The 14,961-nt window shown below is 44.1% G+C and overlaps 1 protein-coding gene across 1 annotated transcript in view; it reads left to right on the forward strand.

The window, feature by feature from the left end:
* The first annotated feature begins 263 nt into the window (after window positions 1–263).
* OSBPL11 (oxysterol binding protein like 11) overlaps window positions 264–14,961 on the forward strand; it is a 46,779-nt gene continuing 32,081 nt past the window's right edge. Inside the window, exon 1 of the mRNA XM_064156559.1 lies at window positions 264–556. Coding sequence (XP_064012629.1) covers window positions 396–556 — 161 coding nt within the window. The 5' untranslated portion in view covers window positions 264–395. The remainder of the gene's footprint in view (window positions 557–14,961) is intronic.

The raw sequence follows: 14,961 nt of genomic DNA on the forward strand, positions 1-14,961 counted from the left end.
TCGTAGCCACGAGTTTAACGCTGTGTAGAAGTTCTGCTATCTCTCTGAGCGCGGCAGTAGCGGAGAACGGCCTAGCCCGGGCAGTGCTGCCCGCACTAAAGATGGCGGCGGCGCTGACCCGGAAGGGGCGGCCGAGCCGGGCCGCGGGGTGAGGGTGCGGGAGGGCGGGTTTCTCCAGCCTGCCGCGGCCGTGCGGGGAGCCGAGCCCAGCCGAGCGGGGTGCCGGCGTGCCGGCAGCCGCCGCCATCGCAGCCCGCATGGGGCGGGGGTGGCCGGGCCCCGACGCGGCGTGAGCGGGGCCAGCGGGCCGCTAGCGGGGGCGAGCGAGCTCCCACCCGGCAGGCGGCTCGCCCTGGGCCGGGGGCGCCCCTGAGGGGGCGGGGAGCCGCGGCGCCATGCAGTGCGCGGACCCCGCGGCGGCCATGAAGGGGCCAGAGGGCGAGGGCAAGCCGGAGCAGCAGCAGCAGCCTCAGCCTCCTGTGGTGGCCGCGGCGGGACAGAGCGGCAGCAAGAGTGGCAGTGGCGGTAGCCGCGGCGCCAAAGGCTGGCAGTACAGGTGGGCGCGGCGGACCGGGCCGGGGGCGGTGGGGTGAGTTGAAGAGCTGCGGGCCCGGGAGCCACCGGCGCTGCGGAGCCAGGCATGGGACGCGGGAAACGCCCGTGTGCCCTTCGTGGGGCTGCCCACGCCCTGTCCGCCTTGAGCATGAATCTTTGGCACGGTTGCCCCAGCTTTACTCTGTCGCGGGGCATCAGGAGTTGCGAGGACATGCCCGGCGCCGGGCTGAGCTCAGCCGCCCGCTCTGCCCCCACTTTCCGTGCCCGTTCGGCGTGGCGGGCGGCACACGGGCGGGCTGTCAGTCGACTCGGGTTATCGTGTGCCTCTGTTAGCACAAAGCCCCACGCCCTGGCTGTAGATGCTGCCAGTGACTGTGCCTTTACTTCTCACTTCCAGTTCTTGTTTTTCACTCGCGAAATGTGGAGACCGGTTTGAAGTTGCTGAAGGCACTCTGTCTTTTTCCAGATTCCCAAAGAGCTAAAAACTTTGCTAAATTTTAGCTCGTATGTTGTTTTTTTTTTTAAGACAACGTAACGGCAGTCTTTTTATTGATACTTCGTTGCTGTTAGCCAAACCGAAGAGTATTTGCGGAGTTTTTTACTTACCTGGCTTGTTTTAAGACCGGCTGTGCTTAGCGTAAATCAGGATGGTTACTCAGGTACTGAAAATACAGCAGAAGCGAGCGGAGAAAGTGGTAAAAGCTGAGCACGCAGTTCTAGCTCCAAAGTGATTCAAAGTAAAATGCTTACCGTAAATGACCTAACTGTGTTAGAGGCATTTGGGGGATTTGATACACTTCCTTCTGACGTACTTTCTAGTTGAAAGAACTCCCATTCTGACACTGAGAGTGGGCTCTCTAAGGCATCACTTGAGGGATTTCTGAATCTCTGCCTTTAGGTCTCTCATCTTTTAAGTGGAGTTCTGCCATGTTGCTGTTGAAAATACTGCTGTTACGTGAGGTTTGCACACTTCTCCTTCTAATGGAGACTCTCCAAAGCCATCGTTTGCCAGCCCAGATGGACTGGCTTTCTGTTTCCTATATGCGGAGACAGCAGAAGTGGAGCGTGGTACATCTGTGTGCTCTGTGCCGGATGAAGGACTATCAGATGGCTCAGGCAAATGAGCGCCCAGGCCCAGGCTGTGCAGGCACTGAGTGCCTGATGATTTTAATAGGGAGCGAATGGCTTGGTCATCGCTGAGAATCTGGGTCGTGAGTAATTTACTTTTCTGATGACTTGTGCCAGAAAGAAAAGTGGTGATTTCAGGGCCGATACTTAAGGCTGTTAAACAGGGAAAGCTTCTTGTGAGATTCAGTTACTGGTTATATTATCCACTGTTTCCAGTTGCTTCTCATTTTTTTTTTTTCCTTTTAAAAATAAAACAAAACCCCAAACTCTGGATTTAACTGTAACTTGGAATTTTCAAAGGAAAATTGCTGTTACTGTGTCCGAGCAAATTAAGTCCATGTTTCACATGTGAAACACAGAAATTAGTGTATGCAGTCAAAACAGAAGCATTATATGTGGTATCGGAGGCAGTGGAAGGGATAATTTGTCTGAACTGCTTTTTGCTATAGTACATTTGAGATGGTGATTGCAGGTCAGTGCTGTGTAGTGAAATTCCACTTTTAAAAATCACTCTGACAGGTGTTTTGTTTCTTATTTCAGTGCTGTGACTTGTAGGGACAAAGCTGAACTCACTCTGAGCTACCTGGGTGGCTTAACAGCTGTAAGTGGGAACTGTCCACATCATGCCTTGTGCTATCGATATCTGGTTTATTTTTTTCTGATATTCAAGTGCAAATTATTACTTCTTTGTAGATCGTTGGAGCAAGTTTAACATATCAGTTGTATTATCATGAACGCTTGAGGTGCCTCAGTGTTAATCTCTGCTCAGTTGGGAACTAATTATTTAGTCCTACATTTGTTTCTGTATCTAATTACCCATAAAATATCACTTTTCCCTGCTCTGCCTTCCTAGAAGATCTTCTGGACAGGATGCTGTAGCTTAATTTTCACTTTGTGGATTACTTTCTGAAATATGTATGGTGAAAGAAACACCCCTCTCTTAATTAACTAGTGTCAAAAGTCTGGGATTTAGAAGTAGATTTGCTGGAAGCTTGTGGTTTGATCTTTAACTTTTACAGTATGGTATGGGGGACGTGTGATGTCACAACTTGGCAGAAGTAGGGTCTGAAAATACTTGCTCATCATAGACTGCATCTAGTGCAGAAGTATAGTTCTGTACTTGGTGAAACATCTTGTCAAAACAGCTGTAGCAGAGTTATCAGGCAAATGGGGACAACAGGTACTTGATATTTTAATGGTCCAAATGGAGAACTGTGACTATGGGGGGGGGAAAAAAAGGACAATTCCAGCACTGCTGGAACCTGAAATAATGAAAACGAAATCTCTTGAAGAGGTGGAAAGGCATAGATCCTTAGTGTAAAGTTCATGTCTAGAAAATAAAAAATGAGGCAGAACATCTAACTTTATGCTTTTGTAGGAGAATAACAGATTTTTAAATAGGTGTGATCGAGTTGGCCCAAACACTTAACCATAGTGGAGAAGAAGAAACAACCAGAGGCTGCCAGACATTTCAGATGATGCAGAGATAGTGCTGAAGTTTTTTGCAGACTTTCTGCTTGTAGCCTGTGTATGGTGAGTACAGGCAGCCAGTACAGCAGTGCCACCTTCGAAATTTGCAGGGGCCCACTTTCTTCAGGCAGCAGGAAGATGCTTTTTTTAAACTTAATAGAAGTTAAGAGTTCTTGAGCAGCTGCTCTGCTAGACATCTGACAGGAAATGATCTTGTTTACTTACGAATATATGATCAGGGTCTGAATGCCTCTGAGAGCAACCAACTCTTGGCTGTATTTTGCTAACTGAGGTCAGGAATAGCGTGAATGTTAACTTGCAGTTAAATAGAGCCTGAGATGCTGTGCTGCACGTGAAGCTCTTACCCTTATTTTCATTTAGAGAAACAGTTACTGTTAGGTGAGACTTCTGCATAACTTCAGGTTACTAGAACATTACTTAATAACATAATTTAAGATGATAGCATTTTCTAAACAGCTTCCTTATTTTCAGTAGTAATCAGACTAGGAAGTAAGTGCATAGTTGCCCATATAAAGAATTACTTGCATTCAAACAGTTTTGCTTTTACTTCATTTGGGTTTTGCCTTGCTCTAGATTGAGTTAATAGTTTCAAAGCAGAGAGGGAAAGGAGACAGGTTTTGTAGATACTTCTGTGGTATGTGAATCATAATCATTCAAATAACTTGAAAATTTCAGAACCACAAAGCAGAAACTGTGTCTGTGAGCTCAATTAAGAGTTGGTCAGAATATGTGCCAGAGAAGTAAATCAAGTCAGTTGAGCCTGGCTTGAGGGGCTTTCAGGTGATGTGGAAAGGAATTACATGCAATAACTGGTTCTCATATATCTACAAAATTAAAAGTTCAAAGCACTGTGTTTGACTAGAGAAACAAAACTGTCTTTCCCAGCTGGAGACATGCTAATGTGCCATCCTCTTGTGATATTCTTCGTGGTTCTGCTCTCAAATACATAAACCAAATCAATTGCTATTAAGAGGATTCCCAGCATTCTTTCCCTTGCTGGTGGAAGTACATGTGAAATGTTCATGAATTTCCAAAATGATTGTTGATTTTTAAGCTTATCTTTCAAAACCTGTTTATTTTCGCTTCTACATTTTTGTGGATAACTGCCTTTGTTCCTTATTTATGAAACAATTTTAGCCTCTGCTTGCTGATTTAGCCATTTGTGTAGTTATGAAATGCATGTATAATGTCAAATGTAGTTATAAAATGTACGTCTTCCACTCTTTTTAAGGAAGCAAGTTAACTTTAGCTGTTCATGAAAGTTTACTTAAGTGCTGTAGCGTTGCTCACAATTGTGAATTAGTATAGAAGAGCGCTTGGATAGGAAGCAGCTTCAAGGAAAGGAATGAACTTGTTAGACTGCTATGACTACTTGAAAATATTTTTTATTTGGTTTGTTAGGAGTGACAACGGCAAGTCAGGAGGCTCCTGATGCTGTGTGGCTTCTCTTGTCATTTGGTAATCAACTTAAGGTGGATGCTCCTGCAGAATTGCTCCCTGTAGATTTGGGCTGGAGTAAGAGAGACTGAAATTAAGCAAACGAATGCAAACAAACATTAGAGAGGGGGGTTGGCAAGAAGAGGAACACTGCAAAATTTTTGTTGTCATATGGAAAAGGATAATAAATTTCAAGAAAACCAAGTAAAAGGGTCTCCAGCCTTCTTGTAAGGGATTTGTCTTGCAGTTAGCACTGTGCAAGCACTCTTCATATATAGCTATATAAAATATAAATATGTATGAGTAAACAATTACTAATCTCAGTTCAGCCTTCTGCGTTTGCACAGAGCAGGATGTGAACCTACACAAGAACCACTAGCTGTAATACATAAATGTATATTAAGTCTGCACTTCAAGATGCTCGTTAACTCTTCTTCATAAAGTAGTCCCATAGGAATTATGTTTTAAAGGAAATACTTATTTCTAGTTTCATCGCTGTTAACTCGGAGGATTACTGGCAATCCTTTGCACTTCAGAAATGTGGAAGCAAAATGTGCAAGACTGAGATAGGCTGTGGAAGTGTTCATGATTTTTCTCATCATGCTGTCCTGCAAACCCCTCTCTTGCTGGTCCTCCATTCTTGTCTTTGAACTTAGCATTTGTCATCATAATATTAATGTAAACATGGAATTCTTCCTGTTAGTTGCCCTAATTATCTCTGGACTCCTGAGAGCAAGCAATCCCTGTCATTTGATAAATGAAGAAAAACCCCAAACCTCCCAAACCTTCATAGAATCATAGAATCAACCAGGTTGGAAGAGACCTCCAAGATCATCCAGTCCAACCTAGCACCCAGCCCTAACCAATCAACCAGACCATGGCACTAAGTGCCTCATCCAGGCTTTTCTTGAAGACCCCCAGGGACGGTGCCTCCACCACCTCCCTGGGCAGCCCATTCCAATGCCAATCACTCTCTCTGTGAAGAACTTCTTCCTAATATCCAGCCTATACCTACCCTGGCACAACTTGAGACTGTGTCCCCTTGTTCTGATGCTGGTTGCCTGGGAGAAGAGGCCACCCCCCACCTGGCTACAATGCCCCTTCAGGTAGTTGTAGACAGTAATAAGATCACCCCTGAGCCTCCTCTTCTCCAGGCTAAACAGGCCCAGCTCCCTCAACCTCTCCTCATAGGATTTGTGCTCCAGGCCCCTCACCATCTTTGTTGCCCTTCTCTGGACATGTTCCAGCACCTCAACATCTCTGTTGAATTGAGGGGCCCAGAACTGGACGCAGCACTCAAGGTGTGGTCTGACCAGTGCTGAGTACAGGGGAAAAATAACCTCCCTTGTCCTACTGGCCACACTGTTCCTGATGCAGGAATGATGTAAATGTTAGTGTCATCCCAGGGCAGTTCTGTCTAATGCTGGTATTCCTGGTACTTCTTATTGCCCATCTCCCTTGTTCTGGGTTTTCTTTTTTGCACTGCTAAAACCAAAGCTCTTTGAAATACTACATGGAATGTTTGTACATTCACTGTAATCAATAACTGTAACCTCCCTCCTTGTCGTGCACAACGACACGGTGAGAGAGGCTGTGGTGTTTCCTGGGAGGACTGGCAATGACTGCCGTTGCTTTCACTTTCCCCTCTCTTTCAGCACAGCCCAGCCCACCCCACCTCCTTGGTTTCACAGTCATTGGAACCTGCCAATATTGTGACATCTAGACCATGGCCACCAATGGGGGTGGAGTTTCTACTGCCCCTTCTGTTACATTACTGCTGACAGCTTTTGGGTTGGCTGATGGCTCCAATGTTAAGCCTCGATCAAAGTGAGCCCTGATCTTCTTGCTTCTCTTTCTAGTGAACTGTGGAGTTGCCTTCCCACTGCATGGTCTTCACAAAGCCTTAGCTACTCACTTGCTCATTCCTTTGCTGGCCTTTCAAGGTGCCATAATATCTGTGCTGAAAAGAAGTGTTGCTGTGAAATTCTGAATTTATATTTGAATGTTGTGTGTTGGGTTACTTTTTCTTTTTAAAAATGAGATTAGGAAGGCTGTCACATTTATTTGATATGCTGGAGGGAAATGGCTGGAAAAACCTGGTGCTTGAGTTGATTTTTAACCTCATTTGTGCTTAAAGAGTACACCATATTCATAACACTAATTTAGAAATGCTGTACTTCACATAGTTTGCTCATTGGAATAGACAAGAAGCCCCTATTTAAAATTATCAGATGGTTATATCTGCCTCAGGATCCATTCTGAGTTATTAAAATGCTCAGGTCATCTTAGCAAGCAGATTTTAGCAGTTGCTGAAGCCCCAAGCATTGCTCAAAGGTCAGGTGAGCCATTCATGTTCACACATGTATTTACAACCTGGAAGAATGAGGTTGGAGCAGATGGAAGCTCATGTGCCTTTTAAATTAAGAGAAAAATCTCTGTGTGATGGATAATAAGTAAGAGTTGAGGAAACAGGTTTAGGTAATTTAAACAGGAGCTTCATCAAAGCTGATGCTCTATTAGGAAATCTGAACCAGGATGGCAAGATCTGGATTCCCTTCTGCAGCCCTATGGCTCCTCAGTGAGTGGTTGTCAAGACCGCTGTCCCTCTCCTGCTCTTCTCAGAGCATCCCTGTGTTGAACAAGCAGGCTGTAAAACTTACTGGGGTGGGCATGACACGTGGTAGTTGGTTCTGGCTTTGCAGGATGCTTGTGTTAATACTGAGATCCTCAAAAATTAAACTAAACTGAAGAAGCAGAAACGCGTGAGTAGCTTCTAGATAACAAGTAATTTGTGCTTTCCATGGAATACGTTTATGTAGGAGCTAATGACTGTTACAAATGTCTATCCTTCAATAAGTGCAAAGGGTATTTTTAAACTTCACCTTTTCTAATGGATTTATGTAGCAGCAACTTAATTAAAAGTGCCTACAACATTAACATCCTGCTTTTGCATATACCACCTCTCCCCAGAGAGAGGATGGAAAACAAACTGCTTGTGGCTGACCTAATGACATTGCTTAATGCAGAAGCAGATGTGCCAGCTGCTGCTGTTATGCTGCCTTAGGTGTGTTCTTGTGCCATACTCACTGTACCATGGCAATGAAAGCATGAGTACAGGGACCCTTGTTTAGTTCAGGATATTGTCTTGACACGCACTCTGATCGCCTGCCAGTGCTGATGAATTCTTCTTGTAGGGAATCACTGCCTGCTGATAATGCTGCCAGACAACTTTCTTTTTAAGGTGCTTGCACAGCCTGTGTAATTTTGTACTTTCTGGGCTGTGTTTCTAACCCTAAGATGGGGAGTAGGACAAGGGCAGGCTGAAGTGAGATAGAAGTGCTGTTGATCTGTGTGCACACAACAGTCTTGTATTTCATAGAATGTCAGGTTGGGGAGGGACCCCAAGAATCATCTGTTCCAACCTTCCTAGCAGGGAGCATAGATCACATGAAATGGCCAAGCACCCTGTCAAGCTAAGCCTTAAAACTGACCAACGTAGGGGAATCCACTACCTCTATTGGGAGGTTATTCTAATGTCAAACTATTTTGGTGACAAATGGTGAAAAATTTTCTTCTGGAGTCCAACTGGAATCTTCCCAGGAAAAACTTGTACCCATTACCCCTTGTCTTTTCCATATGATTCCTTGTAAAAGGACACCCTATCCTGGTAGCCACCTTTTATGTACTGGTATGTGACAATAAGGTCTTCCCTAAGCCAACCTGCTTTGAAGCAGTGTCAAGGGGAAGGCTTTTTGCTGTGGGCATACCTTTTTGATTTTTCCTTCCAGGTGTAAATTCCTGAGTTTTTGATGAAACTGGAAGATGTAAAATTCCTGATTAATGTTCAGGCATTGACAGATCATTTTCCATAAGAGCTCTGTTTGTCTTGGGAAACTGGCTTAATTTGTTGCAGTGCAGAAGTAACAGAAAGCATGAGATCTGCTGTGCAAGACTGCAGGATGCTATATTAAGGACCTGGTTTCTGTCTCTGGCTCTGACTTCCTCTGTGGTCATAGTCATACTGCTTAAACTGGTTTTCCCTTGTAATTGCCACCTCTGTGTTCCTTTTTCTCAGAGGCCTAGTTTGGAACAGATTTTGCAAAACTTTCACAGGGTCACAGCTGCAGCTGAAATCAGCGGAAGATGTGATTTGGGATGTATGAATCTGAAGCAAAAAACTGGGCCACAACTATCTCACAGCTTGAGAGGCTGACAATGATAAAATGGGATGATGATGCCCTAGTCCTTTTATTGTTCCATACATAATTCCATAGATGCTGGAGACAAGCACAAAAGAAGCAAATAGTGATGCTCATTGCACAATGAAAAGGAGCAGCTTTGAATAATTCCTTGTGTGGGAATCATCATCCACTTAAAGCACTGAACAAGAAAGCTCTTTTTATGTATTGCCCATAACCATAGGTGGTTAATGTGTGCTTTCATAACTGGAGTTTAAACTTGAATACCTTATGCCTCAGTTTTTGATGTGGGAATATTTTTAATTTCTCTATATGCAAGATTTACAGAATAATTTGAGTTAGGAGGGAAATATCTAGTCCAGCCTCCTGCTCAAAACAGGGCCAGCTTTGTAGTTTAAAGAGGTTTCTCAGGGCCACTGGTTAAAGTTTGGATGTTTTCAAGGGTGGAGATGCCACAGCCTCTGTGGACTTCTCACCCAGGGCTTAGATCAAACAAGGAATTTTTTCTTCTACAACTTGAGACCATTGCTGCTTGCCTATCTGCTGTGCATCCCTGAAAAGACTCTTGGCATCCTTCCCAGATGTAGGAGAGTGTCAAGATTCCTGTTAAGCTTTCCCTGATTCTGAAGAAGGCTGAACAGACCCAGCTCGCTCAGCCTTTTCTTGTCTGGTGTGACATACTTTGCTTGCACTGATCCATGATTCAGTCCATCCTGGGTGCAAGGCTTTGCATTGCTTTTGCTGAAAGCATGGGTGGTCTCATTCACCTTGTTCCTCTAGATCAGAAGCCCTCAAACTACAGCCCCTGGGCCAGATATGGCCCCCCAGGGTCCTCAGTCCGTCCTGCCAGTATTTAAAGAACCCCTCCACACCCCCCCTTGCCTTGGTTGGAGGGGAAACCAAGCAGCCACTTCCTGCCACTTAATCCACTCGCCGTCTTCCACAGCCCCAGCACCCGCCGGGACTGGGCTGGAACCAAACTATAGTCCGGCCCCCAACAGTGTCTGAGGGGCAGTGAGCCGGCCCCTTGTTTAAAAAGTTTGAGTACCCCTACTCTAGATGATTGGATCCCCTGGAAAGGCAGCTCACCCTGCTGCATCCTGATTGCTCTCCTGGGTTTCATCTCACTTGAGAAGTTGCACATGCTGGTCCATCGAAGGGATTTAGCAGTACTGACCTTTGAAGCATACCTTATTTTAACTGTTTGCTAGTTAGGCTTCAAACTGTTGGTTGTTACTTCTTGATTCTGGTGGTCCATACAGGTGGGTTTTTTTGCCTGTATTGTACTCCAGGCTTATGGTCTTTCTAAAAAATATAGTCAGTTAAGTGATTTTTTTTTTCTTGCTTGGAAGGTGGTAATAGTTGTTATTCTTTGCATTTAAATTCATGTCTCAAAAAGTGGTTAACAAATAATTAAAAAGGCAAGGGGCTTATCTGAAGCAGCTGATCAGTGTATTTGCCTTCCATTTAATAGCCAGTGTTTTACTGCTGCAAAGTGCAGCCAGGCAATGAGTAATTGTCAGTCTAATCTTATTAAAGCCATAATCACCAATACATCTTAAAGCATATCTTTGTATTTCTGGTTGAGTAAGAGCTACTGGACTAGAAGCACAGCAGAAGGCCCTGCATTGGGATGTGTAGTAAGCTAAACCATACTTGAACTGTACATAGAGTGACTAAGTGATGCACAGATTTACTCCACCGTTTCTGTGAATAGTGCTTACCAGGATGCTCTGCCTTCTGAGGTGTTACAGGTAGCAGCCTGAAATGGCAAAGGTGTTTGTCCATCCCTGTGTTTGCCTTGCTTATGCCGTGCCAGTACTGTTGGGTGAGCAGAATAACTTTGATGTGACTGCTTGAGCTTGGAAAGCTTTGTGTTTTGGTAACAGTATATTAAACTGTGCATTATGGTGCACTTATGTAAACTGGTAATAAAAATGGTAGCAAAGCTTCAGGCAACAATCTTTCCCCAGATGTGTCAGGTGCCTTCTGAGGTGCCTGGATTTTGTATGCTCTATCTCTAACATGTTGGCTAAATCTACAGTTACTTTTCCAGTGACAGTTTGAGCAGTAGTTACTGCAGAAGTCTGCAGAGTTAACTACTGACTCTGGGGTCCACTGCTGATGCAAATCCACAAATAATTTGTACCTGAGATCCTGCTGACTCGAGGTGTTTGTGTATGTGCAAGAGAAACTGATTAGCTGAAACTTGTTGCAGATTTTTCCCTGGCAGATGTATTTCGAGAACTAAAGACTTCTCTAAATGACAAACTACTCCATCAGCTTTTCAGAGGTCCAGTGAGAGCAGTATTTTGCTACTTACTAATTTAATGTTCTCTCTTTCCTCCTTCTCTGTTGCTACCCTGTGAAAAAAAAAGTTACAATACAGTTTCATTTGTGTGCAATTGTGCTGTAACATTAATGCACAAAAGAGCAGAATGGTTCGCAAGTCTAGTTAGGAGGTATTAAAAAAACCCCAAACAAACAGCTAACAATCTGTAAGCTTTATCATTCTTCTTGAGAACTGGTATTGGTAGAAATTGTAGGTGCAAGCACAACTGCTGTGTTGACAGCAGGGGATGGGGGAGCTGGGCAGTGGAAGATGCCCTCACTCTCAGATGGGAAGCCTGAGCTGCGTTATGCTGGTGGACAGTTGACACCTGATGACAGCTCGTTTCATCTCTGCCGCACCCATCCTTCGTGGCAAGCCTTGCACTCCCTCCAGTGCATGTCTGTGCTCTCAGGGGTTTACAGGAGTACTTATTAAGAAAGATTTTATATCTGATAAAGATGTGCAAATTGCTAGAATGCTTGTGTTTAAGTAGTAGGGACTCTGAATCATCCCCAGGGTTTACACTTGGTGGTGTTCTTATATTGTTGATTTCTGTTTTTCCTTGCACTTGTTGGTTTCTGAACTGAAAACTGAATAGTCAAACATAAGCTGAAGAGCAGGAATTTTGCTGCCAGTTTACTGTTGACTGTGAATTGCACAACAAGGTTAAGGTTTTCCTTTCTTCCAAAAGCTGCTTGGAAGCAGAGCTCATTTATTGCTGTGGATAGTCCTTAAGCAACACAGAGGCTTCTTACCTTGTTGGGTGTAGTCGGAAGTCTGCTCTTGCATCACTGAGCTGTGACACTGGAGTGTGCTTAACGTGGTGGTGGTTTATTGGGAGCAGGTGATCTTTGCAGAGGATATGGCTGAATTTTCTGTTGCTGATGTAGGGTTTTTTCCCTTTTCTCCCCAGCCTTTCCTCTTCATGTAACAAAAAGGGGAATCAGTGTGTTGTAGAGAAGCACTTTGAAGTGGTCATAGGAGAAAGCAAGCCATTGCCAACAATGAGCCTGTGGGCAGGCAGAGATGAAGAAGTTCAGTGAAAACGGGTTTTGCTTTTTTCAGACTATATAGTCAAAACTACTAAATGGTTTACAGTGTAATGTTCTTGATTTGCTTCTTTTCTTAATGCACTTCAGCTTTTAAGCTGAAGACAGTCTATTTCACCAGGCTTTTGCATTTTACTTTGACCTCTGTAGAAAGGAGCCCTTTCCCTTGGTCAGGGCCTGAAGGCATTGTCACTGAAGATGGCTATAGAGGCTGGATCCAGCTTCAGGAGCCTTCACTGACATCTGCATGAACTCTAGACTCCTGGTTGTCCTTCCTGCTGGAGGCAAATCTACACATACTTAGCTACCTCTTTAAGCCAGGTCTTATGTAAGTCTGTGTATAACCCTTTGGCCACTGTATTTGCTCTTCAAACAGCTGTTGTGTCTTCAGAGACCTGTCTGCTCAAAGTATCCCACAACAACATGTTGTTGTCTAGGATCCAGCAAAATGAAAATAATGAGGACAGTTTTGGAAGCTTTTTGTAATTGCTTGTCTGATGGGTATAATTTTTTGTGCCATTGCTAGCAGTGGCATTTTTGTGTAGGGATTTTGGGGAAAGGTGCATTCTGAAGGGTATGGAAAAAGATGGGGAAGACTTTTTGTGTCTGTGTATTCTTGAAGTAAACGTTTGCCTAGCACTTGTCAGAAGTGAGTCTAAATGTCTTGCCGAAGCTCCTAAAAGACGTCATTCTGGGACTTGTTCTTCAGCATCTGTGTTCATGACTTGGGTACTCTACATAAACAGGATACAGGGGAAAATTGGCCCAACTCTCAGTATCTCATTCCTCCCCCAGGACAGGAGACCACCCTCCAAGGCACTGACAGCTGTTGCAACTTCAAGAGACATATGAGAAAAGGACAAATAAAACTAGAAAAGGATAATTACATTAACAGTAGTCCTTTGTGAATGTTCTATTCGTAGTGGATTTCAGCAGCACTTAGATATGTAGAGATCTAGCTTGTGGCAAGCATCTTTGAAGTTTGGGAGGGATGGTTTTCTGGAAAGAATGTGAACTGGCTTGTAATTTATCATGACTTCAGTCTTCATAGACTTTCAGTCCATGTCAAAATATGTATTAATTAAAAGGGTGTGATAAAGGGGCAGCCAAGTTAAGTGGTGTTCAGCTTTTGGGGAAGACCCCCAAATTTTGAGGAGTGGTAAATATGCTTGGCTGGAGTTTTATGGTCTAGCCTTGGGCACTGTGGTAAAGGGTTGGACTTGATGATCTGTGAGGTCTCTTCCAACCTTGGTGATACTGTGATACCACCAGTTTCTGCAATAAATTTTCTCTGTATTGCAATTTGCATGGTGTCCTTATTTAATGTAGTCCAGCAAATTCCTCCCCCCTCCCCCTCATCTTTAAGGCTGTGACAGGATTTTTACAATGCTTCATATTTTTAGTTATTCTTTGACAGGATACATGAATTTCTACAGAAATATAGATGTTAGGGCTTGTTGAGTCATCATTGCTGAGCTGTTGCTGTTTGACAATCTCAGCCTGCCACCAGCATTTTGAATAGCAACAGCAGCATGTGACTGTGGAAATATGCATGTACCCATAGGAACATGTACATGCATGTAGGCATCAGCATGAATGTGCAGTTATTAAAGCTGAGAAGGATCTAATACAGCCAGGACTCACTGTCAGTGTTTAGATAAGATGGTCAGTGTTTTGTGCCAAACTCATTGGTGATTTGTTTTCTAGAAGTTAAAAACCCCAATGTGGGGAATGTGGAGGCTTCTGAAACACACAGGTGACTTTGAAACAAATTTTACTCTTGTTTCTTTAGAAACAATGCTCTTGCTCTGAGGAAAATCTTATTCATTTTATGCACTGTGGTTATCTCCGAGCAGAGCTCATGGGTGCCTGAACCGCAACATCTTGCCAAAGTACCATCTTGAACTTCCTGTAGTGCTCTGGAGAGCATCTTATCTTTCTGTGAATTGCAACTTACAGGCTAGATGTAAACCTCTTCTGTAGTGTATAACATTAGAATCATAGAATCAACCAAGTTGAAAGAGACCTCCAAGATCATCCAGTCCAACCTATCATCCAGCCCTATCCAGTCAACTAGACCATGGCACCAAGTGCCTCATCCAGGCTTTTCTTGAACACCTCCAGATAATTGCCTGGTCCATGTGGCATGGAAATTTGTACAGGGATAGCATTTTTAGCGCCTGTAACACCTGTGATTTCACTCTTTTATTTGCTTATTTGTTTGCCTCTGGGCCCTTATGCTGTCAAGGGTACTGGTTTAAATATCAACAAAGTTTTTCATACCTTTTTCACATGCTAATGTTATGCGTATGGATGCTAGAAGTTTGCCCAACCTTTGGCAGGGTGAAAACTAAATATAGCATTCTGGGTTTATGCAGTTCTTTTGCAAGTGCATGAACACAATTAAGAAGGAAAACATGTTAATATTTTCTAAGAGCTGGCTCATTTAGCAGGGACCCCTCTGTTCATGCTCTGTCTCTTTGACTATGGCTTGTCTAACATTCTCCAGTCTCCCAAAAAGCAAGCCACGGCTCAGTCTCTCCTCCCTGGCAGTTAGCCTGCTAATATTCCTTGCCTGCTGCAGAGATCAGTCCTATCAGGAATTCCCCCCCTGCAGCTGACAGTCTTAGGCTCTGCACAGCCACCACCGCTGATTGTTGGACTCTACTGAGGTTTGGCTGTTGGTGCTTAGTATGTTTCTGTGATTCTTGCGCAGGTTGATGAGATCTTTTTGCTTGTAAATGGGAGGTATTTGCTTCTAAGCTTCTAT

The sequence above is a fragment of the Pogoniulus pusillus genome, chromosome 2 (assembly GCF_015220805.1).
Source record: "Pogoniulus pusillus isolate bPogPus1 chromosome 2, bPogPus1.pri, whole genome shotgun sequence".
Classification (NCBI taxonomy): Eukaryota; Metazoa; Chordata; class Aves; order Piciformes; family Lybiidae; genus Pogoniulus; species Pogoniulus pusillus.